The sequence below is a fragment of the Trachypithecus francoisi genome, unplaced genomic scaffold, assembly GCF_009764315.1.
Source record: "Trachypithecus francoisi isolate TF-2019V2 unplaced genomic scaffold, Tfra_2.0 Lachesis_group14, whole genome shotgun sequence".
In the NCBI taxonomy this organism is placed as follows: Eukaryota; Metazoa; Chordata; class Mammalia; order Primates; family Cercopithecidae; genus Trachypithecus; species Trachypithecus francoisi.
In genome coordinates this window covers 35,222,397-35,250,251 of record NW_022681459.1, presented here as the reverse complement: position 1 = coordinate 35,250,251, position 27,855 = coordinate 35,222,397, and the positions used below count along the sequence as shown (strand labels likewise).

At 43.9% G+C, this 27,855-nt stretch overlaps 1 protein-coding gene across 5 annotated transcripts in view; it reads left to right on the top strand.

Annotated features, from left to right (window-relative positions):
- LARGE1 (LARGE xylosyl- and glucuronyltransferase 1) overlaps positions 1-27,855 on the top strand; it is a 645,964-nt gene that overhangs the window by 281,392 nt on the left and 336,717 nt on the right. For all 5 annotated transcript variants that reach the window (XM_033232744.1, XM_033232741.1, XM_033232742.1 and 2 more), the window contains one exon: positions 18,188-18,270. In XM_033232744.1, the coding sequence (XP_033088635.1) occupies positions 18,188-18,270 (83 nt within the window). The remainder of the gene's footprint in view (positions 1-18,187; positions 18,271-27,855) is intronic.

Sequence of the window (27,855 nt, the reverse complement as noted above, 5' to 3'; positions counted from 1 at the left end):
CATTGGTTCTGTTTATGTGATGGATTACATTTATTGATTTGCGTGTGTTGAACCAGCCTTGCATCCCAGGGATGAAGCCAACTTGATAGTGGTGGATAAGCTTCTTAATGTGCTGCTGATGGATTCAGTTTGCCAGTATTTATTGAGGAGTTTTCCATCGATGTTCATCAGGGATATTGGCCTGAAATTTTCTTTTTTTGTTGTGTCTCTGCCAGGTTTTGGTGTCAGGATGATGCTGGCCGCATAAAATGAGTTAGGGAGGAATCCCTCTCTTTTTGTTGTTTGGAATAGTTTCAGAAGGAAGGCACCGGCTCCTCTTTGTACCTCTGGTAGGAATTGGCTGTGAATCCATCTGGTCCTAGGCTTTTTTTGGTTGGTAGGCTATTAATTACTGCGTCAACTTCGGAACTTGTTATTGGTCTATTCAGGGATTTGATTTCTTCCTGGTTTAGTCTTGGGAGGGTGTATATGTCCAGGAATTTATCCATTTCTTCTAGATTTTCTAGTTTATTTGTGTAGAGATGTTTATAGTATTCTCTGCTGATAGTTTGTATTTCTGTGGAATCAGTGGTGATATCCCCTTTATCATCTTTTATTGTGTCTATTTGGTTCTTCTCCCTTTTCTTCTTTATTCGTTTAGCTAGTGGCCTATATATTTTGTTAATCTTTTCAAAAGAACAGCTCCTGGATTCATTGATTTTTTTTTTTGAAGGGTTTTCCATGTCTCTGTCTTCTTTATCCATGAGCATGGAATGTTTTTCCATTTGTTTCTGCTCGATCTTAGTTATTTCTTGTCTTCTGCTAGGTTTTGAATTTGTTTGCTTTTGCTTCTCTAGTTGTTAGGGTGTCAATTTTAGATCTTTCCTGCTTTCTGTTGTGGACAGTTAGTGCTATAAATTTCCCTGTAAACACTGCTTTAGCTGTGTCCCAGAGATTCTGGTATATTGTGTCTTTGTTCTCATTAGTTTCGGAGAACTTATTTATTTCTGCCTTAATTTCATTATTTACTCAGTAGTCATTCAGGAACACGTTGTTCAGTTTCCATGTAGTTGTGCGATTTTGAGTGAGTTTCTTAATCCTGAGTTCTAATTTGATTGCACTGTGGTCTGAGAGACTGTTTGTTACAATTTCCTTTCTTTGCATTTGCTGAGGAGTGTTTTACTTCCAATTATGTGATTGATTTTAGAATAAGTGCTTTATGGTGCTGGGAAGAATGTATATTCTGTTGATTTGGGGTGGGGAGTTCTGTAGATATCTATTAAGTCTGTTTGATCCAGAGCTGAGTTCAAGTTCTCAATATTCTTGTAAATTTTCTGCTATTTGATTTGTCTAATACTGACAATGGAGTATTAAAGTCTCCCCCTATTATTTTGTGGGAGTCTAAGTCTCTTTGTAGACATCTAAGAACTTGCTTTATGAATCTGGGTGCTCCAGTATTGGGTGCGTATTTATTTAGGATAGTTAGCTCTTCATGTTGCATTGATCCCTTTACCATTATGTAATGCACTTCTTTGTCTGTTTTGATCTTTGTTGATTTAAAGTCTGTTTTATCAGAGACTAGGCTTGCATCTCCTGGTTGTTTTTTTGTTTTTTGGTTTCCATTTGCTTGGTAAATATTCCTTAGTTTCTTTATTTTGAACTTATGTGTGTCTTTGTTCATGAGATAGGTCTCCTGAATACAGCACACGGATGAGTCTTTACTCTTTATCCAATTTGCCAGTCTGTGTCTTTTAACTGCGGTATTTAGCCCATTTACATTTAAGGTTAATATTGTTATGTGTGAATTTGGTCCTGTCATCATGATGCTAGCTGGTTATTTTGCACATTAGTTGATGCAGTTTCTTCATAGTACCATTGGTCTTTATAATTTGGTATGTTTTTGCAGTGGCTGGTACCAGTCCTTCCTTTCCATATTTAGTGCTTCCTTCAGAAACTCTTGTAAGGCAGGCCTGGTGGTGATAAAATCCTTCAGGAGGATTTACTTGTCTGTAAAGGATTTTATTTCTCCTTCACTTATGAAACACAGTTTGGCTAGATATGAAATTCTGGTTTGAAAATTCTTTTCTTGGCCGGGCGCGGTGGCTCAAGCCTGTAATCCCAGCACTTTGGGAGGCCGAGACGGGCGGATCACGAGGTCAGGAGATCGAGACCATCCTGGCTAACACGGTGAAACCTCGTCTCTACTAAAAAATACAAAAAACTAGCCGGGCGAGGTGGCGGGCGCCTGTAGTCCCAGCTACTCGGGAGGCTGAGGCAGGAGAATGGCGTGAACCCGGGAGGCGGAGCTTGCAGTGAGCTGAGATCCGGCCACTGCACTCCAGCCTGGGCGACAGAACCAGACTCCGTCTCAAAAAAAAAAAAAAAAAAAAAAAAAAAAAAAAAAAAAAAAAGAAAATTCTTTTCCCCTACTCTCTGGCTTGTAGGGTTTCGGCAGATTGATCCACTGTTGTCTGATGGGCTTCCCTTCATAGGTAACCTGACCTTGCTATCTGGATGCCCTTAACATTTTTTCCTTTGTTTCAACCTTGGAGAATGTGACAATTATGTCTTTGGGTTGCCTTTCTGGAAGAGTATCTTTGTGGTGTTCTCTGTATTTCCTGAAGTTGAATGTTGGTCTGTCTTGCTAGGTTGGGGGAAGTTCTCCTGGATAATATCCTGAAGAGTGTTTTCCAACTTGGTTCCATTCTCTCCGTCACTTTCAGGTACACCAATCAAATGTAGGTTTGGTCTTTTCACATAGTCCCATATTTCTTGGAGACTTCGTTCATTAGTTTTCTTGTTGTTTTTTTTTTTCCCACTAATCTTGTCTTCACGCTTTATTTCATTAAGTTTATCTCCAATCTCTGATATCCTTTCTTCCGCTTGACCGATTCAGCTCTTGATACTTGTGTATGCTTCACGAAGTTCTCGTGCTGTGTTTTTCAGCTCCATCAGGTCATTGATGTTCTTCTCTAACCTGGTTATTCTAGTTAGCATTTCCTGTAGCCTCTTTTCAAGGTTCTTCACTTCCTTGCATTGGGTTAGAACATGCTCCTTTAGCTTGGAGGAGTTTCTCATTACCCACCCTCTGAAGCCTACTTCTGTCAATTTGTCAAACTCATTCTCCATTCGGTTTTGTGCCCTTGCTGGAGAGGAGATGCAGTCATTTGGAGGAGAAGAGGCATTCTGGTTTTTGTTATTTTCAGCATTTTTGCAGGGGTTTTTCTTCATCTTCATAGATTTATCTACCTTTGATCTTGGATGCTGATGGCCTTTGGATAGGGTTTTTTTGTGGGCATCCTTTTTGTTGATGTTGATGTTATTGCTTTCTGTTGGTTAGTTTTCCTTCTAACAGTCAGGCCCCTCTTCTGCAGGTCTGCTGGAGTTTGGTGGAGGTCCACTCCATACCCTGTTTGCTTGGGTATCACCAGTGGAGGCTGCAGAACAGCAAAGATTTCTGCCTGCTCCTTCCTCTGGAAGCTTTGTCCCAGAGGGGCACCTGCCTGATGCCATCTGGAGCTCTCCTGTTTGAGGTGTCTCCCAATCAGGAGGTACAGGAGTCAGTGACCCACTTGAGGAGGCAGAGTCTGTCCCTTAGCAGTGCTCAAGTGCTGTGCTGGGAGATCCACTATTGTCTTCAGAGCCAGTAGGCAGGAACGTTTAAGTCCGCTGAAGCTGTGCCCCCAGCTGCCTTTTCCCCCAGGTGCTCTGTCTCAGGGAGATGGGAGTTTTATCTATAAGCCCCTGAATGGAGCTGCTGCCTTTCTTTCAGAGGTACCCTGCCCAGTGAGGAGGAATCTAGAGAGGCATTCTGGCCCCAGGTGCTTTGCCATGCTGTGGTGAATTCTGCACAGTCAGAGTTAACAGTGTGAGGGGAAAAACCACGTACTCGAGCTTCAGTATGGCGGACGCCCCCTTCCCTATCAAGCTCAGTCATCCCAGGTAGACTTCAGACTGCTGTGCTGGTGGGGAGAATTTCAAGCCAGTGGTTCTTAGCTTGCTGGGCTCTGTGGGAGTGGAACCTGTTGAGTGAGACCACATGGCTCCCTACCTTCCGCCCCTTTTCCAGGGGAGTGACGGGTTATGTCTCGCTGGGATTCCAGCCTCCACCAGGGTATGAACAAAAATTCCCGCAGCTAGCTGGGTGTCTGCCTGAGCAGCCACGTTGACTTTTAGTATAACTTATTTTCTAGTAGGTTTTGTTTTTCTTCTCTTTCGTTGTGTTTACTGATCACATTCACTTCTTAGATTCTTAAAAAGTTATTTTTGGTAGAATTCTTCTGTGATAAACCCCTGGTCCTGTTCAGAAGCTCCAGTAGACGCACTTAAAAGTCTTGGCCTGCTGCAGCCATATTTCAAAGCACACTCTCCGCAAGCTGCTGGCCCCCTGCCCATGAGCAGTACGCTTCCTCTGTCTCCATCGTTTGGTGTCTTTAAGGATTTTAATGAAAAAGCCATAGAGGCAGACAAGAAATGTCAGTCAGTGGAGTCAAAATAGAAACTCTCTTCATCACAGCGCTTTTTGGCTCCAAGTGCTGAAGCTCATCTTGACATCCTGTCACGGTACGGGGCCACGTAACCAGGGGTGCTGCCACCATCTGTGGGTGTTGCTGAAACTTCTCTGGGCTCTGAAAAGCATTTCTGAAAACTCTTCTATCACAATGCCAAGGCTGTCAGCTGAGCTATCTGGTGATAGGAACCACGGGCCGTCATCAGTCCCTTTGCCCTCTTATCATTCGGTAATTATGTGTGTTTCAAACAGCTGCCTGTCTTACTCTTGCTTATTTCTGCTGCCTGGGCAGTGCTGTTTCAGTGATGGCCTGGCCTCTGTGTGCCTCAGAAGTTGGAGCAGAATGATCTCCTTTGATCTTCACTCATTCACATGTGTGTATGGATATGTGTATTTTTCTTGCCTTTCCGGTTCAGGTCTATTCTGGGACTCAGCTATTGTACAGAAGAAAAAACAGTCACTGGAACTGGTATCAGAATTCCTGAACAGGAGACTTTCCTTTGCTACTCATTAGTCTTGTGACCTTAGACAATTCAGTTACCTTTTGGGAGTCTATTTCATCATTGTAAAATGAAAATAATAACATGTTCTTCCCAGTGCAATTGTGAGGATGAAATGAGGTGGAGGCAGAGGAAGCTAACTGTGTAGGAGTGTCACATATACTCATTATAAATATTCTACTTCTCCACTGCTACCTGAAAAATCAGCTAACAGTTAAGTGATTTAAAACAGCACCAGTTATTTTATTAGCTCTCATGGTTTCTGTGGGTCAGAGATTTGAGAAGGGCTTAGCTGAGTGGTTCTGGTATGGGGTCCCTCATACAGATGGCATTAGTGTGTGGCTGGAGCTGGAACAGTACAATGCTGGAACAATGGGTGCTGACCCAGCCTCCCTTTCTTTTAGACTCAGGTCCTCACGTGGTCTCTACATGGGCTAGTTTGAGCTTCCTCACAACATGGCGGCTCTGGGTAGTCAGCTGCTTGCTTACATGGCAGCTACAGGCTTTAAGTACAAGTATTCCTGTAAGCAAAGCAGAAAGGAAGCACTTTTCATGACCTGGCCTCAGAAGCCACACAGTGTCACTTCTGCTGATAGTGTATTCTGTTAGTTGAAATGGTCATGAAAGCCCACTCAGCACATACCCATCTCTCAATGCCAGTAACGTCTAGGAATTTGTTGATGTACTTAAGAACTGCCATGATGGATATTGTTATTATGGAACGTTAATGCATGTTACCCTCTGATGTCAGACCACTCCTTAAGGAAGTACCTATTTTTCCTTCAGCTCCTTGCTTTGAACTTCATTTCTCAGTAGTAATGTATTATAGTAGTAACAGTTAATCAGTCTCCTTGAAATGTATCAGACTTCATGCTAGAGCTTTTCATAAACTATCTCATGTAATTCACACAACATACTTTCTTCATTTGACAGATTAAAAAGCTGCTAGGAAAGGTTTTGTCATGATTTCAGGGTCCTACAGCCAGAAAGAGGTGGAGCTTGGGATTAAACCTAGGCAGTTTGATTCCAAAACCTGTTCTTTGAACCATTGCACTGAAGCTCTGTGAATTAGAGCTTGTGGGTCCCAGACCCTCATCAGCTGCTGAGCCCAGATCCTTATTGTGTTTTTCACAGGGACCTCACCTCTGCAGACTTTAGGGTCACCAGTCATGATATGGGGATCATCTTTCACCTTGATTGCTTTAGCAGCCCCGTGAGGTAGTCATTCCTCAGTGAGTTTAGGCAAAGATCTGTCTGTTCTTCTAAAAGAAGTTGGAATGTTTTAAATTACTTTCCAGACTATGGATGTATTTATTAGCTCAGTGGGACATTGGTGTTTGCTGGAGACAACATGTTTATAAAACTCAATGCTTCTCACCTGTATATTCTGGGTCCTAACTAACCCTACAGTATTTTGATGCACTTTTTCTTTCTTTTTTTTAATTGTGTCTTCATGGACTTATGGACTTCATGGACATAATGACCCAGCAGTGAAGGGATTTGCCAGCTGTCTTCCCATATCCCACATTGTTGTTGGAGGATACTATCATAGCATTTAGGCTCACATTTCGTTAACTTCATATGCCTTCTTCAAGGGGCTTCTTCAAGGATGTAAATCCACAAAAATAAAAATGTCTTCTTTAAATTTCAGACCCTGGAATTAGGGGATGTTATAGCTGGAAGAAACCTGGTGCTATTGTCTCATGCAGTTTTTTTCAGGGCACCTTAGGTACCCTCCCTGTATATGAGTTATTTATTGCTACACAGCCAGATACCCTCAAAACTTAACAACTTAAAATGTCAAGCATTTATTATCTTGTACAGTTTCTGAAAATTAGGAATCTGGGAGCAGCTTGCTTGGGCATTATGACTCTCAAACTTTAAAGAGATTGCAATTAAGATGACATCAGGGGTTGCAGTCATCCGAAGGCTTGATTGGGGCTGAAAACTCTGCATCCATGTAGTTTACTCACATGATTGGAATTCTCATTTCCTTCAAGTGTTCTCATAACATAGCAGCTAGTTTTTCCCAGAGTAAGCAGTTTAAATGGAGAAGAAGTAAAAAGCTACAATGACTTTTGTAACTTAGCCTCGGATGTCATATACCATTACTTCTACTGAATTCCATTGGTCATATAGCCCAGCTCTGACACAGTATAGGAGAGGCTACACAGGGCATGAAAACCAGGGGGCAGGGATCTTTGGGGACAGTCTTGGAGGCTGGCTCCCACACTATGGCCAAAGCAAGGTACCATATCTCTGCCAGCCCCTTGTCTGCTGGCCTCAGAGTAGCCTTCTGTTGTGGCATATTGTGCTTTCTTGTAAAATTTATTTTAGATATTGTGCCACTGAGAGTAACAACAAATAAAGATGCAACTCTGTCATTTTAAAAATGATGAAAGGGTTTTGCCTAAGGTTACAAAGTTGCAGCCACAGCCCAGATGATGAGTCAGGTGTCTCACCTCCTTATTCCTGTGTTATCTGGGGAGAGGTGACAGGCAGTGTCAGCATTTGATGGAACAGAGGGAATTGGGTACCTTGAAGACCTTCCTTTCAATGATGGGAAAAGTACTATCCCAACCTTACTTGAAGGTAGAGGAAAGAGTAAGAAGAAAAGAACTTGATGCCTGACATTTGAGGAAATTTTGGGCTCATACCTTAAATGTAGAACCTTCTGCTTACAATAAACTATAATTGTTATTATTATTGATGATTGCTGATACATACCCATTACTTACAAGGTACCGGGCTCTAAGCCCTTTACGCGAGTCGTCTCAGTTACTTTGCCCAACATGGGGCTGGGCACGGTGGCTCATGCCTGTAATCCTAGTACCTTAGGAGGCCGAAGTGGAAGGATTACTTGAACACAGGGGTTCAAGACCAGCCTGGGCAACTTAGCGAGACCCCATCTCTCCAAAAAAAAAAAAAAAACAAAGCAAAATTTAGCTGGGCATGGTGGAGAACACCTATAATCCCAGCTTCTTGGGAAGCTAAGGTGAGAGGATCACTTGAGCCCAGGAATTTGAGGCTGCAGTGAGCCATGATTGTGCCACTGCACTCCAGCCTGGGTGACAGAGCAAGACCCTGTCTCTAAAATAAATAGTTGACACATTTCTTACTCTTCTTTATAGGTGAGGAAACTGAGGTCCCAAGAGGTGGAGTTATGTCTTGAAATGTGGGGAAGAGTTGGATAGGTGAGGTGAAGGGTCAGAGCATTCTAGAATGAAGGCACATTCAAGAAAGCTTGATGAGTCATCTAGCATGACCATAGCATAGCGCTACAATGATCATTGTTGAGTGATTGGCTAATGCATGTGGACTTTTTGGACCAGGCCAGTCTTCCAGAGGCCCCATGATGGATCAGTATTGGATTGTTGTTAGATAACCGTACCTACCCCAGACATGGGTCTCCCTGTATCGATTACACTTCTCTTCACCGACCCCAGAATCAGTCTCATCCTTTAATATGTTTTCTGTGTAAAATTTGGGTTTCTGATTTCTCAGGTGGCTATGCTCTTCATAACACAAACAAGTCAATCCTAAAGCAGGTTGGGATATGCAGGATAGAAAATCCCGAATGGTTCATTCATTCATCATCCATTTATGTGCCTTGTCCATGGAGGGGACACCCAGAGACTCCCTGTTCTCACACCAGGCCCTGGAACCCATGTGGTCACACCTGTTCCTTGCTGAGCCCCTGAAGGCTTGGCTTATAAAGCTAGGAGGTACATCTACTTCCGTTTTCTGCATAGTTGAAATAATTTTGTCTTTGCATCTGTGGTTCAGCATTTAGAGTGGACAGATTTAGATCAGTGGTGTCCCAAATCCTAGAGGTTTGTAAGATGATTTGAGAGGGCACATTTGCCATATGTTTTAAAAATGTTAATAGGTACATATGTGTTTTATTGAGGCCATTACTGCAAGCTTAACAGCAGGACCGTGAATTCAACCCATCACTTCATCATGGACTAGCTGAGCCCTCGGACCTTGGGCAAGTTACTTAACCACTCTGTGTCTTACCTTCTTCAGCTTGAATTTGGGAAAAACCTGGATGTTAGGAAAATGCTGTATAGAAATTCTAAATCCTTTGTTTGATAGAGGCAGTGGCTGAGGATCCAAGAGGTTAGGTAATTTGCCCCAAATCACTTAGCTGGCATAACTGTGTCATACTGGGCCCCTGTTGACTCCAATAAGGACAACACCATGTTCGAGAGGTTGAAGAAGAGACTCAGAGCCAGTGAAGGAGACAGGGTTTATGGAGAACTTACATACAGGGGTGAACCAGTGACCGCAGGCTGAACAGCAGAACTGCTACCGTTTGTAAAAAGCATGCAGTTGATACCGTGTTTTCACTTAGCAGTCTCCACCCTGCAACCATCACTTAACCAAAAATAAAGGGCCTCGTTCCCCTGTACAGTCTGTATCCCAGGAAATGGGGTGGGGTTCGGACACTCCATGATTCTTTTTGTTTGTTTGTTTGTTTGGAGATGGAGTCTTGCTCTGTCACCCAGGCTAGAGTGCAGTGGCGCACTGTCGGCTCACTGCAACCTCCACCTCCCGGGTTCAAGTGATTCTCCTGCCTCAGCCTCCTGAGTAGCTGGCATTACAGGCACCCACCACTGCGCCCAGCTAATTTTTGTATTTTATGAGTAGAGGTGGGGTTTCACCATCTTCATCAGGCTGGTCTCGAACTCCTGACCTGTGATCCACCTGCCTTGGCCTCCCAAAGTGTTGGCATTACAGGCGTGAGCCACCGCGCTTGGCCTAGGATTCTTAGCTCAGAACTCCAAACACACATCCTTCTTAGACCACATGGTCATTCTCAGAAATTGCCTAGGCAGAAGCCTGCACCCATTCTCTTCTCTTTGCATTTTTCCTCACCCTGAAAAGAGTAACAAATTCCAAGGCCTTGGGACACGTGGTAGTAGCTGTAAGAAGAACACAGCCCTTCCTTGTTTTATCCAAGTGAAGAAAAGTGGTGCTCTCTACTTGAGAGGAATGGGAAATAGATTATTTGCACACCCTCATACTCTCTCAAAATAATCACAGTTAACATCTGTTCAGTTTTTACTATAGAGTCTCTTCGAAGTGCTTCTGCTAGAGCAGCAGTTCTCAAAGTGTGGTCCCTGGGCCAGCAGCAGCAATGTCGCCTGGATGCAGACTGTTCTCAGGCCCCCACTCCAGAGATCCTGGATCAGAAACTGGGGAATAGCCTGCACTCTGTTTTAACAAGCCCCCCAGGTGATTCTGATGCATACTGGAGTTGGAGAGCCACGTACTCTGTGTCCTCAACAAGCCCTTTAAGATTATGTCCCCCTTCATACAGATGATGAAGTCAAACCAGGAGGACTCTGAACAGCATCTTGTGCTGTTTATTCATTCAGGAAACATTAATAAGCATTTATTAGGGATACTTTATTGCACTTATTTGTTTGATCCTCACACAACCCAATCAGTAGCTATTTTTAACTCCATTTTACGGATGAGACAAGTGAAGCTCAGGGACACTAAATAACTCTTCCAAGGTCACGCGACCACTTAGCTTTGAGGTTATGGCTCCAATCAAGATCTCTCTACTCTTGTTGCGGGATTTTCACACTACGTTGCACCTGCCTCTGACCCTCATTGCTGCCTGTCTGACCCCAGCTGTTTGCTTCTCCCCAGCTCTCAGAGCATCTGTCCTCTGGGAAGTCTTGCCTGTCCCCCTCAACCCCACCAAAAGTCTGCAGCTGCCATCCAGAATCTGGGCTGAGCCTGTCTTTCCATAGCACACCTGATGCCCAAGTTTAAATGGGTTTCGCCTCTCACTCCCTCAGTCTCTCTGATAGGAGATGCTTTAACTGAATCGTGCCCCCAGGCAGAATGACCTGAAGGGATCACCAGGCCCTGTGGGCAAGAGAAGCAGGGTGGACAGGATGTTGAGGGCTTCTGCCAGGGCCACAGCTTGCCTGGCATCCGTTAGTTTGGTGTGAATTTCTTCTGGGATGATGATGATTTTTTTCCCTGTATTTGTGTGTGAAAAACTGTCCCCTGGCGATTCTTTCCTGCTGGGAGGCAGAGCATAGATAACTTTATTTTTCAGGTTTTCATAGAGCCTGACCAGCACAAAGTCACAAATCCAGGCTGGCCCTGATATCACCAGTTGCTCTTGTGTAGTCACTGAAATGCCTTCTCCTCCAGGATGCTCTCCCTGCATCGTCTCTATCTGGGTGATGCTGGCCACTCTGGGATACAAAGACACCGAGCTTGCCGTCGTAGGATCGTTCTCATTCTCCTGGGGGATCTCCTGGTTAGCTATCACATTGTCTCTGCACCTGACTTTGGGGAATGGGAATTGTCTTAAAATGTACCTTTATTTCCTCCAAGCCCAGCACAGTGCCTGGATCGCTGGCAACTCTAAAAACATCAATGTTATGAATCTTTTGTGCAGATTCTAAGACAGAGGTCATCCCTTGACCCCAGCGGGGTCAGGAATGAACCCAGTTCACAGTTCTGCACTACCTTACCTGTCTCATCAGGTACAGCCTGCAAGATTCAAGGTGTGCTGGGCACCATGTCTAGGATGACAGGAAATGAGTGGAAGCCTTAGCATTGCCTTAGAAAGAGATTTTATGGTTCATTACTCAAGAGCTTTGTAAAACTTTTAAAAAGTATAAAATGTATAAATTCTCAAGTTGGTTACATTGGTGCCGTTTCCTTTAGGGATCAGAAATTATCTATGAATGGCTGAAAGTCTTCTGTGCTTTCTTTCCAGCCAACAGGATACATGGGATGCTGAGGAAAGGTCCTCAGTGTTGGGCAGGTCCTGGCAGGTTACAGCTTGCATGCTCAGGGGCTGAAATGGCTCCAGGAGAGGCCAAGAGGTGTGGGCAGCGCTGAGGGGAGGCAATACACAGGCAGGAAGGTGTTAAGGAACCCAGTAAGGACTGGAACTGTGGGATCGGGCCCCTGACAGAAGCCGGGGAAATCTGACCTCTGAGACCCCCACTGGTGCCTCCTAATGACCAAACTCAACCCGAAATCTGAGGCAAAAGGAGCCCACTTAACTTGGTCTATAAAGGTCAGACTCGGCCAGGCACGGTGGCTCACACCTGTAATCCCAGCACTTTGGGAGGCCGAGGTGAGTGGATCACGTGACGCCAGGAGTTAAAGACCAGTCTGACCAACATGGCCAGACCCCATCTCTACTAAAAATACAAAAATTAGCTGGGCATGATGGCCGCATGCCTATAGTCCCAGCTACTTGAAAGGCTGAGGCAAGAGAATCGCTTGAACATGGGATGTAGAGGTTGGAGTGAGCTGAGATCATACCACTGCATTCCAACCTGGGCAACAGATAGAGACTCGGTCTCAAAAAACCAAACAAAAAGGCCAGACTCTCCAGACACAGGACAATTAGGAGAAGGGTAGAGAGTGAGTTGGAGGGGCAAATGAGAACATCATATCATCCTCCATCTGGACTTTGTGACAGAGAAACATGAGTGTTATGTCTATACAGTCACGTGTTGCATAATGACATCTGTCAATAGCAGACTGCATATACCACACTGCTCCCATCAGATCATAATGGAGCTAAAAATTCCTATTGCCTAGTGACATCATAGCCATCTTAACATCACGTGCAACACATTACTCGTGTGTTTGGTGATGTTGGTGTCAACAAACCTACTGCACTGCTATTTGTATAAAACTATAGTGCAATTATGTACAGTACATAATACTTGATAAAAAATGGCTACTAGTGTATGTATTTATCATACTATCATTATTTTAGTGTATTCCTTCTACTTATTTTTTTTTTAAGTTAACTGTAAAACGGCCTCAGGCAGGTCCTTCAGGAGGTATTTTAGAAGGCATTATTATCCCAGGAGATGACAGCTCCGTGTGTGTTAATGCCCCTGAAGACCTTCCAGTGGGACAAGGTAAGAAGGTAGAAGACAGTGATATTGATGATCCTGACTCTATGTAGGCCTAGGCTAAGGTGTGTTTGTGTCTTAGTTTTTAACAAAAGAGTTTTAAAAGTTAAAAATAATTTATTTTAAAAATAGAAAACTGCTTATAGAATAAGAATATAAAGAAAAATATTTTCATACAGCTGTACAAGGTGTTTGTGTTTCAAACTATGTGTTGTTATAAAAGAGTCGAAAAGTTAAGAGCCAGGTACAGTGGGGCACACTTACAGTTCCAGATACTCTGGAAGCTGAGACGGGAAGGTTGCTTGAGCCCAGGAGTTTGAGGCTGTTGTGTGCTGTGATCATGGCTGTGAATAACCACTGTACTGTAGCCTGGACAATAGAGCAAGACCCCATCTCTTTAAAAATAGAGATAGTTTAAAAAAAATTAAAATTTGTAAAGTAAAAAAGTTCCAGTAAGCTAAGTTTAATTTATTATTGAAGAAAGAAAAATATGTTTTATAAATTTAGTGTATTCTAAGTGTACCATGTTTATGAACTAAGTGTACACAGTAGTGTACTAGAATGTCCCAGGCCTTCACATTCTTTGACCACTCACTCACTGACTCACCCAGAGCTACTTCCATTTCTGGGAACTGTAATCATGATGAGTACCCTATACAGGTGTACCATTTTTTTCTCTTATGTTTTTACTGTACCTTTTCTATGTTAAGAGAGAGAAGTACTCACCATTGTGTTACAGTTGTCTACAGAATTCAGTGTAGTATCATGTATACACATTTGTAGACTAGGAGCAATAGACTGTACTATATAGCCTTTGTGTGTTGAAGGCTATACCATCTAGGGTTGTGTAAGTGCACTCTAAAGTTACTCAGAAGACAAAGTCACCTGACGATGATAGGCTACTCAGAAGATATCTGTGGTTTTTTGTTTATTTATTTTTTTGAGACAGAGTCTCACTCTGTTGCCCAGGCTGGAGTGCAGTAGCACCGTCTTGGCTCACTGCAAGCTCCGCCTCCCGGGTTCATGCCTTTTTCCTGCCTCAGCCTCTCGAGTAGCTGGGACTACAGGTACCCACCACCACGCCTGGCTAATTTTTTTTTTTTGTATTTTTAGTAGAGATGGGGTTTCACCGTGTTAGCCAGGATGATCTCGGTCTCCTGACCTCGTGATCCGCCCACCTCGGCCTCCCAAAGTGCTGGGATTACAGGCGTGAGCCACCACGCCCGGCCATCTGTGTTGTTAAGCAAAGCATGACTGTAACTGCAGGTATAGAGAGGAAGGCCTAGTGCAAGGACCAGTGGTCACTGATTCTGACATTCAGATCCCAACCTTTGGTTTGTTTGTTTGTTTTTTGTTTTTTGGGTTTTTTTGAGAAGGGGTGCGGTTTGAGACAGAGTTTTCTCTTGTTGCCTAAGCTGGAGTGCAATGGCGAGATCTGGGCTCAGTGCACCTTCTGCCTCCCAGGTTCAAGCGACTCTCCTGCCTCAGACTCCTGAGTAGCTGGGATTATAGGCACGTGCCACCACGCCTGGCTAATTTTTTGTATTTTTAGTAGAAACGGGGTTTCACCATGTTAGCCAGGCTGGTCTCAAACTCCTGACCTCAGGTGATCTGCCCACCTCGGCCTCCCAAAGCGCTGGGATTACAGGCATGAGTCACCACACCCAGCAAAATTAGCCAGCAGTGATGGTGTGTGCCACCATGTTGGCCAGGCTGGTCTCGAACTCTTTACCTCAGATGATCCACCCGCCTTGGCCTCCCAGAGAGAGCCACAGGCATGAGCCAAGACCCCACCCTTTGATAGGAGGAATGTTGAGTAGTTGTAACCATTTTTAATCTACCACACCAAGAAACTTAAAAACTGAACTTAATAGCTTGAAGCCCTAAAGTCACAGGACAAAACCATTTTTGAGACCCCATTCTTTCGAGGATCATTTAGCTTTCTCCCTACTCTCCCCATTCTCACTCCAACCCCTGCCCCACTCATGGTTCACTTCTGTAACCCCAAATTTTGCACCACCCAAAACTCCTCTAAGAGCATAGTCGATGCCACTGTGATTTTCTGCTTTCCCGGGTAGCAGGGCCCTGCTGCTACGCCTCCAGATGATGCATTTATTCATGGTGGCAGGTGTATTCGATGAAACTAAAGAGATTGGAAAATTATGTAAAATGTTTGAGAATGTGCATGCTTATGCTTGCATTTAATGGGTCCGTTTTAAAAAGTCCCTGAACCCTGAAGCCAAGACAAAGTTTGATATCTCTGAGGCCGTATGTTTACATATTTGCGATTCTGAAGAGCCTGATTCAGCGTGTTTTTCCCCATTCTCATCCCCTTCCCAGTTATGTCTTCCATGTGCAGGCGTTTTCCTATTCATTTCCCTCATGATTGAAATGGTGACAGTTACATCTGCATTATAATCTTTCATCCTGAGTCTTTTACAGATATTATCCAGAGATAAGCCATGGTGTCTTTCTTTTACAGGTGGAAAAATTAAAATATGCATAAATTAGCCTGAAAAAAAGATACCAGAAAACCCAGAGCGATCTGACATCACTTCATGTTGCTTCATTTTGCTCCATTTTGCTCCATTTTGCTCCCTCCTCCCTCATACAGGGTTTTCTAACAGCAGTCCTCTTGACCTTTGGGGAAGGATAGGTCTTTGTTTTGGGGGCTGTCTTGTGCATTGTGGGATGTTTAGCAGCATCCCTGGCCTCTACTCACAGATGCTAGTAGCATCCCCCTGTCCCCAACCCCAGACCCACCAAGTAGTGACATCCAAGACTGCTTCCAGGCATTGCAGATTTCCTGAGGGTTGGAGGATAGGGAGGTGAACTGCCCCTGGTTGAGAAGTACTGCCTTCCAGTAGAGCATTTGAAGCTCCTGGGCGTCAGGGACTGTGAATTACTGGTCTGAGGGGTGGAGGGCCTGGGGCGCAGAGTATACCTTAAAAATCTTTTGAGTGTTTCTGATGTACTACCAGGGTTAAGAATCTGTTCCAGGCGGGGCACCATGGCTTATGCCTGTAATCCCAGCACTTTGGGAGGCCGAGGTGAGTGGATCACTTGAGGTCAGGAGTTTGAGACCAGTCTGACCAACGTGGTGAAACCCCAGCTCTACTAAAAATACAAAAATTACCTGGGCATAGTGGTGGGTGCTTATAATCCTAGCTACTCAGGAGGCTGAGGCAGGAGAATCACTTGAACCCAGGAGGCGGAGGTTGCAGTGAGCTGAGATCGCACCACTTCATTCCAGCCTGGGTGACAAAGTGAGACTCTGTCTCAGAAAACAGCAAAAACAATCTGTTCCAGAATTCAAATCCCAATTCTCTAAGCCTGAGTTTCCTGATCTGTGATACTAAAATGATAATATTGTACCTGTCTCATACAACTGTGAGCCTGAAATCTGGTAATATTAAGCACAGTGTCTGGAATGTCATCATTTACTCACTATATACTAGCTTTCATGATGCTTCTCATTCCTCTCTTTCATCTCCCCTCCTCTTTCTTCTTGGAAGCAAGTATAAGAGCAGAGGCCGGGACTGTAGCACCCATCTGGGTTGGGAATTTGCATTTTGAGTGTGGGGGTAGGGTATATACGGGAGATGAGAGCAGAGTGGGGTGACGGTTCAGATGAGCCCTGGTGGGGGCCGCGTGGAGCCTCACAGTCAAGGGCAAAGGGACCCTCCACAGAGGAAGAGGAGTGGTAGAGTGATACGAGGCTCTGAGAGTCCTACTTATATGGCAAGCCCATAATTGTAGGATTTCTGAGAAATTTAGATTCTATATGAAGCCAAGGTCCAGTTTCTCGTACTGGGAATAGGTGTCCAAGGTGGGGTGAAGGTCATTGGGGTTACATGGGTCATGGATGTGGATTTGAGGCTGTGGGATGGTTCATCCCTGATGGCCGAACCTCCCGCGCTGATGTAAGAAAGTGGGGTGATGAAGGAGGCCTGGGAACCAGAGGACGTTGTCACGTCACCCTGTATGGGAGGGACCCAGATATCAGAACTGCATTTTGACATGGCTGGTTGGGATAACGAGGCATCTGGAAGCCCGTGTCATGGGAGCAAGAGCTGTGAGGAGTTCTGGAAAAGAAAAGACATCTCTCAGGTGCCCTCCTTTAATGGATGTACTGAGTACTGGAGGAAACGTCATCGTTCTACAATACGCCCAGGAGAGAACGCAACTGGAGTGGGTGTTAAGAGGCAGGTTTCCATTCAAGGAAGGCTGTGCTTCCGTAGAAAGGACAAAATCCAGAAGTGTGAACTGTCCATTCTTTCCGAGGCTGGATGATGATGTCTTGTCCGGGATGCCCTAGAGTGGTGCTTTCTGATCTTTTTCAAGTTGTGCTACACATAGAAAATGATAACTGCTGTGGTGCAGGAGGAAAATAGGAAAGTTGCTTGAGGATGCCAGCCCTGCCCAGTAACTTAGAGGGCGTAAACAGATGAGTATATTTGTCACTTGTAATTCGATCATGGCACACTGGGGTGCCTCGACACTCCATTTGGGAAGACCGGCTCTGGAGGTCCTTTTTTGGCATCATTGGAACTCAGTGTGGTGGGTAGCATATTCCCCTCTGGGCATTGTTCCCTCACTCCTTAGCACCATCCTGCAAGACACGTGTCGTGACGCTTAAGTGGCAATGAGTTAGTGGACCCTGCAGCTCTCCCAGGGTCACCCTGGGTTCAAGGATTCATGTCTGAGGCCCGTGCTCCTGGCTACTTAGTTGAGATGACCCCTTGGGTTCCCTTCAGTTCTGCCAGTTTTCTGTTCTTTGAACTGTATCCCAGATGGGGTGCAGGGGTGTCCATGTGTCCCCTTTGGCCCTTTTATTAGGTTGCCTCTAACCCAACACATCTTGTGGGAACATTTCACAAACTCTGTGAGCCATAACTTCTTAGTGTGAGATCCCCGATTGTTGGTTCATACTTTCAGGACGTATTTCTTTCCTCTCTGTTTAACCAGTTGTCATTGTCACTCATCTTGGGGACAGGAGACTCACTGTTTGCCTATTTGAGCCAATCACCATCTCTCTTGTCCCCAAAATGTAATTGGAAGGAGACTTAATGGTTTCCAAATGATAATAGCTCCATAAACCGATTAAAAAGGCCTTCATAAAACTGTCTTGAGTTATTTTCCACAGCTGCAGACGGTGTCCTTTGTTTTCTAATGATGCCAAAAAGAAATCAGGGCCATTTTTCTTTCTAGTGTGATCTGAAGCACCAGGAAGGCCTTCTTCCGTCTGTCTGACTGCTCACCCTGTCCTCTTTTCTTCCCAGACAATCCACGTTGCTATTGTCTGCGCCGGATACAATGCCAGCCGGGATGTCGTCACCCTGGTCAAATCCGTCCTGTTCCATAGGTAAGAACAACTTCTGTGCTGTGTGGGCAGAGGTCTGTCACTGCCTGCCTGTGTATTTCCTTGGGGAAGGGTTAAATAACAGCAAAAGTTCTCATCAATCATTCTAACTGCCATAAAAGTGTAATTTTTGTCTGAAACCCTGAGGAGATGATTGTGTTAACAATGTTTAATGACAGCGATTAGGTGCTGTCTTGCCATGTTTAGAATTGTAACTCTCAGACCTAATGCAATCTTAAAGGGTACCTCACATCTGATGCTTCAGTCTCTCTATCGGCTTCCCCTGCCTGGCATTTACCAGACCTCAGTTGTTATACATCCTCGTCGGTAGGTTGTATTATGGATTGAGTTATGTCCACCACAGTTCTTATGTTGAGGCCCTCATCCCTGGTACCTGAGAATATGACTGTATTTGGAGATAGAGTATTTAATTAGATTAAAATGGGGTCCTTATAGTAGGCCCTAATCTAATATGCCAGGTGTCCTTTAAAAAAAAAAAAAAGGGGCTGGGCGCGGTGGCTCAAGCCTGTAATCCCAGCACTTTGGGAGGCCGAGACAGGCGGATCACGAGGTCAGGAGATCGAGACCATCCTGGCTAACACAGTGAAACCCCGTCTCTACTAAAAAAAAATATGCAAAAAACTAGCTGGGCGAGGTGGCGGGCGCCTGTAGTCCCAGCTACTTGGGAGAGGCTGAGGCAGGAGAATGGCGGGAACCCGGGAGGCGGAGCTTGCAGTGAGCCGAGATCCAGCCACTGCACTCCAGCCTGGGCGACAGAGCGAGACTCCGTCTCAAAAAAAAAAACAAACAAAAAAGGAGATTAGGATACAGACATGTGCCAAACACAGACCATGTGAACATACACTGAGAAGGAGGCCATCTGCAAGTCAAGAGAACGGCCTCAAAAGATGTTGGACTTCTAGCCACATAGATGGTGGGAAGATAAATTTCTCTTGTTTTATCCACCTAGTCCGTGGTGTTCCACTGACTTTCTCCATTCTGATGTGGGCTGTCCCACTACTGGGCATTTCTGACTAAAAAAGTCCTGCCTTACATTAAAGTTTCCCAACCTGTGGATGATCCCCATTGACTCTGATGGATCCCCCATGGGAACCATCATCTTAAGGATTGGTTCTTCTTCTACCTGGAAGTGATAATGCCTCTGGATGCTCATCACTTCTCCTTGTGACACTTCCAGCACTGGCTTCTGCTTTCTCCGGGAACTTTTCTTCTGTTCTTCACTATTTTGATTGGCATCTACACCTACCCTGGGTCCTATCCAGAATGGTGTTCACGGTTCCAGCCAGTGCCCTTGGTTCTGCTTTAACACTCTGGCCAAGGGTTTGGATGAAGCTTATCCACAGCTGTAGCCAACAGCATGGAAACCTATTGGGTGGATGAGTCCGGATCCAGGAGGCTCTCCATAGTAGGAATAGTGGTGAAAAGTTTTCCGAGGTCAGCTGAACAGAGATCCATGTAAAATGCTGCACCTGAATCTGTCAATGGCATAAACAAAGATGGGAGCCATGGTGGGCTTCCCAGACCTACCAACCCTGCAAGGAACTGGGATTTCATCATTGGTTCCACCTTCTCTCTGTCTTCCAACAAGCCCATCTGCAGTCAGTGCTTTGCGATTCTCCCTCTGAGACAGTTTTCACTTTCTCCCCCTTTCTCTCCATCCCCACGGCAACTGATGTCGTTCAGGGCCACCTGTCCTCTCACCTTCATGTGTCCTTCCTGCCTCCCCAGTGTCTACTCTTCAGATCATCTGCTGTGAGTCCAGAATGACATTTCAAACAGGCACATCTGATTTCTCAAAACCTTTTAGCGGCTTCTCCTTGTCAAGGGGTGGAAATGAAACCTCTTTACCACGGCACAAAGACCAGGTTGATCTCCATGGTGCTTTCTGTCTCCTCTTTTTGCTTTGACTTCAGACTCCAGCAGCTCTGAACTGCTTGTAGCTCCCCAGCCCCAGCATAGCGTGTCCGGCCTGTTGTGTCTCGTTATGCTGCTCTGTCTACCCATTTCTACCTCCTTCTCCATTTCCTCCCACCCTCACAGTGGCAAACTCCCTCTTAGTCTTTCAGACTTCACATAAGCATCTTTTCTAACAGGAAGCCAACCTTCTGCCTGGATTGGGGTTTCTCGTCTACCAGCCCACAATACCCCGTGCGTCTTTCCATCATTAGATTTATTACATTATGTTGTATATATTTATTCATTATAGGTCTGCTGTAGCAGAATGTGGGCTTTCTGGAAGACAGAACCCATGCCGTCATTTTCTCTGTCCCTAGTATCTTAGCAAAGTACCTGACACGTATTACATGCTCAATAAATGTTAACTTACTTGACAAGTCAATCTGGGGGAGTTCATTAATAAAGAACATGAAGATATTTATTATTCAATCAATTAACCAATATATCCAGCCCAGACTTAGTTCAGTTCCACATTCATGACACTATATAGCTGAGTGATTTTCAGCAGGTCATTTTAACTTTATTTTTATTTTTATTTATTTATTTTTCTGAGATGGAGTTTCACTCTTGTCGTCAAGGCTGGAGTGCGATGGTGCAATCTTGGCTCACTATAACCTCTGCCTCCTGGATTTCAGTGATTCTCCTGCCTCAGCCTCCCCAAGTAGCTGGCTTTATAGGCGCCCGCCACCACACCCAGCTAATTTTTGTATTTTTAGTAGAGACAGGATTTCTCCATGTTGGCCAGGCTGGTCCCGAACTCCTGACCTCACGTGATCCACCCACTTTGGCCTCCCAAAGTGCTGGGATTACAGGTGTGAGCCACTGCCCCCAGCCATTTTAACTCTTTAGACTTTAGTTGTTTTAATCAGTTAACTTTTGCTGTGTGTCAGTTCACCCTAAAACTTATTGGTCTAAAACATTTTCATATTCGTTCAGTTGTTTCTACTGGAGTCACCAGTGCGATTCTTTTGCTGGGCCCTTTATGTGCCTGCAGCAAGCTGGCAAGTTAGCAAGCATCAAATTCACTGCCCAACCTGAATGAGGAAGTGGATAGGAGAAGTAAGCAATCGACAAATAGATAACAGTTCACTATAGAGGCTGTCAGTTCTTCATCAGTTCTTCGTCATAGCGCTGTCCACTTGGAGTTATGATTTCAGTTGTATATTTGAGGAGGAAATGGGAACACCAGATAAAGAATGACCAAATGGGGCTTGACCTACTGTCTTCTGAACTGAGGTGAGATGCCCTTTCCCCATTGTTATTGTTTCTCTGCAGTTTTGAAGGCTCCTTTCAGTACTACGGCCTTCATCCTGTGGCTTAAAACCAGGCATTTTGTACACTAAGCACTGAAGTAGATGAATGGTCTTCAGCCTTTTATGTATTTACTACTTGTTGCCATGAGGTATCAGGTCCCTCCCTGGTTAACAACAACTACAACAAAAAAGCCCACTTTCTACGAAAGGGCCTTTGCATGATTAAAGGTATTCAATTATGCTATTTGTCAATTATGACAAAGTTAAAGGTCATAAAAACCTCTGGTGTTGTGTATAAATTTTATTCCTGTTGCTTTAGCTGCAAATCAAATAATCTAATAGTTGTTGAAACTAAGAATCCTGTTGGGTATAAACTTTTACTCCTACAGTAACAGTGTAGCACAAAGATGTTAAATTTAAAAATAGCAGTAGTAGTATTATTAACTGCTGATGGCATGTCATACTTTTTTTTTTTTTTTTTTATTATACTTTAAGTTCTAGGGTACATGTGCATGACGTTATATCATGTATAACTCCCCAATGCAATCCCTCCCTCCTCCCCCCTCCCCATGATAGGCCCCAGTGTGTGATGTTCCCCTTCCCGAGTCCAAGTGATCTCATTGTTCAGTTCCCACCTATGAGTGAGAACATGCGGTGTTTGGTTTCTCTTCTTGTGATAGTTTGCTAAGAATGATGGTTTCCAGCTGCATCCATGTCCCTACAAAGGACGCAAACTCATCCTTTTTTATGGCTGCATAGTATTCCATGGTGTATATGTGCCACATTTTCTTAATCCAGTCTGTCACAGATGGACATTTGGGTTGATTCCAAGTCTTTGCTATTGTGAATAGTGCCGCAATAAACATACGTGTGCATGTGTCTTTGTAGTAGAGTAATTTATAATCCTTTGGGTATATACCCAGTAGTGGGATGGCTGGGTCATATGGTACATCTAGTTCTAGATCCTTGAGGAATCGCCATACTGTTTTCCATAATGGTTGAACTAGTTACAATCCCACCAACAGTGTAAAAGTGTTCCTATTTCTCCACATCCTCTCCAACACCTGTTGTTTCCTGACTTCTTAATGATTGCCATTCTAACTGGTGTGAGATGGTATCTCATTGTAGTTTTGATTTGCATTTCTCTGATGGCGAGAGATGATGAGCATTTTTTCATGTGTCTGTTGGCTGTATGGATGTCTTCTTTTGAGAAATGTCTGTTCATATCCTTTCCCCACTTTTTGATGGGGTTGTTTGTTTTTTCTTGTATATTTGTTTGAGTTCTTTGTAGATTCTGGATATTAGCCCTTTGTCAGATGAGTAGGTTGCAAAAATTTTTTCCCATTCTGTAGGTTGCCTGTTCACTCTGATGGTAGTTTCTTTAGCTGTGCAAAAGCTCTTTAGTTTAATTAGATCCCATGTGTCAATTTTTGCTTTTGCTGCCGTTGCTTTTGGTGTTTTAGACATGAAGTCCTTGCCCATGCCTATGTCCTGAATGGTACTACCTAGATTTTCTTCTAGGGTTTTTATGGTATTAGGTCTAACATTTAAGTCTCTAATCCATCTTGAATTAATTTTCGTATAAGGGGTAAGGAAAGGATCCAGTTTCAGCTTTCTACTTATGGCTAGCCAATTTTCCCAGCACCATTTATGAAATAGGGAATCCTTTCCCCATTTCTTGTTTCTCTCAGGTTTGTCAAAGATCAGATGGCTGTAGATGTGTGGTATTATTTCTGAGGACTCTGTTCTGTTCCATTGGTCTATATCTCTGTTGCGGTACCAGTACCATGCTGTTTTGGTTACTGTAGCCTTGTAGTATAGTTTGAAGTCAGGTAGCGTGACGCCTCCAGCTTTGTCCTTTTGACTTAGGATTGTCTTGGCAATGCGGGCTCTTTTTTGGTTCCATATGAACTTTAAAGCCGTTTTTTCCAATTCTGTGAAGAAAGTCATTGGTAGCTTGATGGGGATGGCATTGAATCTATAAATCACCTTGGGCAGTATGGCCATTTTCACGATATTGATTCTTCCTATCCATGAGCATGGTATGTTCTTCCATTTGTTTGTGTCCTCTTTGATTTCACTGAGCAGTGGTTTGTAGTTCTCCTTGAAGAGGTCCTTTACATCCCTTGTAAGCTGGATTCCTAGGTATTTGATTCTCTTTGAAGCAATTGTGAATGGAAGTTGATTCCTGATTTGGCTCTCTGCTTGTCTGTTACTGGTGTATAAGAATGCTTGTGATTTTTGCACATTAATTTTGTATCCTGAGACTTTGCTGAAGTTGCTTATCAGCTTAAGGAGATTTTGGGCTGAGACGATGGGGTTTTCTAAAATACAATCATGTCATCTGCAAACAGGGACAATTTGACTTCTTCTTTTCCTAACTGGATACCCTTGATTTCTTTCTCTTGCCTGATTGCCCTAGCCAGAACTTCCAACACTATGTTGAATAGGAGTGGTGAGAGAGGGCATCCCTGTCTTGTGCCAGTTTTCAAAGGGAATTTTTCCAGTTTTTGCCCATTCAGTATGATATTAGCTGTGGGTTTGTCATAAATAGCTCTTATTATTTTGAGGTACGTTCCATCAATACCAAATTTATTGAGCGTTTTTAGCATAAAGGGCTGTTGAATTTTGTCAAAAGCCTTTTCTGCATCTATTGAGATAATTATGTGGTTCTTGTCTTTGGTTCTGTTTATATGCTGGATTACGTTTATTGATTTGCGAATGTTGAACCAGCCTTGCATCCCAGGGGTGAAGCCCACTTGATCATGGTGGATAAGCTTTTTGATGTGCTGCTGAATCCGGTTTGCCAGTATTTTATTGAGGATTTTTGCATCGATGTTCATCAGGGATATTGGTCTAAAATTCTCTTTTTTTGTTGTGTCTCTGCCAGGCTTTGGTATCAGGATGATGTTGGCCTCATAAAAAGAGTTAGGGAGGATTCCCTCTTTTTCTATTGATTGAAATAGTTTCAGAAGGAATGGTACCAGCTCCTCCTTGTACCTCTGGTAGAATTCAGCTGTGAATCCATCTGGTCCTGGACTTTTTTTGGTGGGTAGGCTATTAATTGTTGCCTCAATTTCAGAGCCTGCTATTGGTCTATTCAGGGATTCAACTTCTTCCTGGTTTAGTCTTGGGAGAGTGTAAGTGTCCAGGAAATTATCCATTTCTTCTAGATTTTCTAGTTGATTTGCGTAGAGGCATTTATAGTATTCTCTGATGGTTGTTTGTATTTCTGTGGGGTCGGTGGTGATATCCCCTTTATCATTTTTTATTGCGTCTATTTGATTCTTCTCTCTTTTCTTCTTTATTAGTCTAGCTAGCGGTCTGTCAATTTTGTTGATCTTTTCAAAAAACCAACTCCTGGATTCATTGATTTTTTGGAGGGTTTTTTGTGTCTCTATCTCCTTCAGTTCTGCTCTGATCTTAGTTATTTCTTGCCTTCTGCTAGCTTTTGAATGTGTTTGCTCTTGCCTCTCTAGTTCTTTTAATTGTGATGTTAGAGTGTCAATTTTAGATCTCTCCTGCTTTCTCTTGTGGGCATTTAGTGCTATAAATTTCCCTCTACACACTGCTTTAAATGTGTCCCAGAGATTCTGGTATGTTGTATCTTTGTTCTCATTGGTTTCAAAGAACATCTTTATTTCTGCTTTCATTTCGTTATGTACCCAGTAGTCATTCAGGAGCAGGTTGTTCAGTTTCCATGTAGTTGAGCGGTTTTGATTGAGTTTCTTAGTCCTGAGTTCTAGTTTGATTGCACTGTGGTCTGAGAGACAGTTTGTTATAATTTCTGTTCTTGTACATTTGCTGAGGAGTGCTTTACTTCCAATTATGTGGTCAATTTTGGAATAAGTGCGATGTGGTGCTGAGAAGAATGTATATTCTGTTGATTTGGGGTGGAGAGTTCTATAGATGTCTATTAGGTCCGCTTGGTGCAGAGATGAGTTCAATTCCTGGATATCCTTGTTAACTTTCTGTCTCGTTGATCTGTCTAATGTTGACAGTGGAGTGTTGAAGTCTCCCATTATTATTGTATGGGAGTCTAAGTCTCTTTGTAGGTCTCTAAGGACTTGCTTTATGAATCTGGGTGCTCCTGTATTGGGTGCATAGATATTTAGGAGAGTTAGCTCTTCCTGTTGAATTGATCCCTTTACCATTATGTAATGGCCTTCTTTGTCTCTTTTGATCTTTGATGGTTTAAAGTCTGTTTTATCAGAGACTAGGATTGCAACCCCTGCTTTTTTTTGTTCTCCATTTGCTTGGTAGATCTTCCTCCATCCCTTTATTTTGAGCCTATGTATGTCTCTGCATGTGAGATGGGTCTCCTGAATACAGCAGACTGATGGGTCTTGACTCTTTATCCAGTTTGCCAGTCTGTGTCTTTTAATTGGAGCATTTAGTCCATTGACATTTAAGGTTAATATTGTTATGTGTGAACTTGATCCTGTCATTATGATATTAACTGGTTATTTTGCTCGTTAGTTGATGCAGTTTCTTCCTAGCCTCGATGGTCTTTACATTTTGGCATGTTTTTGCAATGGCTGGTACCGGTTGTTCCTTTCCATGTTTAGGGCTTCCTTCAGGGTCTCTTGTAAGGCAGGCCTGGTGGTGACAAAATCTCTAAGCATTTGCTTATCTGTAAAGGATTTTATTTCTCCTTCACTGATGAAGCTTTGTTTGGCTGGATATGAAATTCTGGGTTGAAAATTCTTTTCTTTAAGAACGTTGAATATTGGCCCCCACTCTCTTCTGGCTTGTAGAGTTTCTGCCGAGAGGTCTGCTGTTATTCTGATGGGCTTCCCTTTGTGGGTAACCCGACCTTTCTCTCTGGCTGCCCTTAAGATTTTTTCTTCATTTCAACTTTGGTGAATCTGGCAATTATGTGTCTTGGAGTTGCTCTTCTGGAGGAGTATCTTTGTGGCGTTCTCTGTATTTCCTGAATTTGAATGTTGGCCTGCCCTACTGGTTGGGGAAGTTCTCCTGGATGATATCCTGAAGAGTGTTTTCCAACTTGGTTCCATTTTCCCCCTCACTTTCAGGCACCCCAATCAGACGTAGATTTGGTCTTTTTACATAATCCCATACTTCTTGCAGGCTTTGTTCATTTCTTTTTCTTCTTTTTTCTTTTGGTTTCTCTTCTCGCTTCATTTCATTCATTTGATCCTCAATCGCTGATACTCTTTCCTCCAGTTGATCGAGTCGGTTACCGAAGCTTGTGCATTTGTCACGTATTTCTCGTGTCATGGTTTTCATCTCTGTCATTTCGTTTATGATCTTCTCTGCATTAATTAGTCTAGCTGTCAATTCTTCCACTTTTTTTCAAGATTTTTAGTTTCTTTGCGCTGGGTACGTAATTCCTCCTTTAGCTCTGAGAGGTTTGATGGACTGAAGCCTTCTTCTCTCATCTCGTCAAAGTCATTCTCTGACCAGCTTTGATCCGTTGCTGGCGATGGGCTGTGCTCCTTTGCAGGGGGAGATGCGCTCTTATTTTTTGAATTTCCAGCTTTTCTGCCCTGCTTCTTCCCCATCTTTGTGGTTTTATCTGTCTCTGGACTTTGATGATGGTGACGTACTGATGGGGTTTTGGTATAGGTGTCCTTCCTGTTTGATAGTTTTCCGTCTGACAGTCAGAAGGACTGTCTGTTGGTCTGTTAGAGATTGCTTGAGGTCCACTCCAGACCCTGTTTGCCTGGGTATCAGCAGCAGAGGTTGCCGAAGATAGAATATTGCTGAACAGCGAGTGTACCTGTCTGATTCTTTCTTTGGAAGTTTCCTCTCAGGGGTGACGCCACCCTGTGAGGTGTGGGGTATCAGACTGCCCCTAGTGGGGGATGTCTCCCAGCTAGGCTACTCAGGGGTCAGGGACCCACCTGAGCAGGCAGTCTGTCCGTTCTCAGATCTCAACCTCCGCGTTAGGAGATCCACGGCTCTCCCCAAAGCTGTCAGACAGAGTCGTTCGGGTCTGCAGCGGCCCCGCTCTTTCCCCTAATGGGGCATGTCATACTTTTAAAGTGGCGTGGGGACTTGAGAAGAAAGCAGATCCTTAGTATGTGCTATGAAAATTCTGTATCCCATTTGTTATACTGAGCCCCTGTCTGCTCCAGTGGGCATGGCACCAGGTTCAAGAGGCCAAAGAAGAGACCCAGGGCCAGCAAATGAGACATTGGGTTTAACTGAAGGCTTACATATATGGGAAGAGATTCCAGTGGCAGTGGGCTGGACAGATCTGCTGTATGTACAGCCCAGTGGCAACAGGCTGGTCAGGAGAACCCCAGGACGCAGTGGCAGCAGGCTGGGCAGGAAAACTGCAACTACTTATGAAAGGCACACAGTTTATATAACATTTTCACTTAGTACGTGT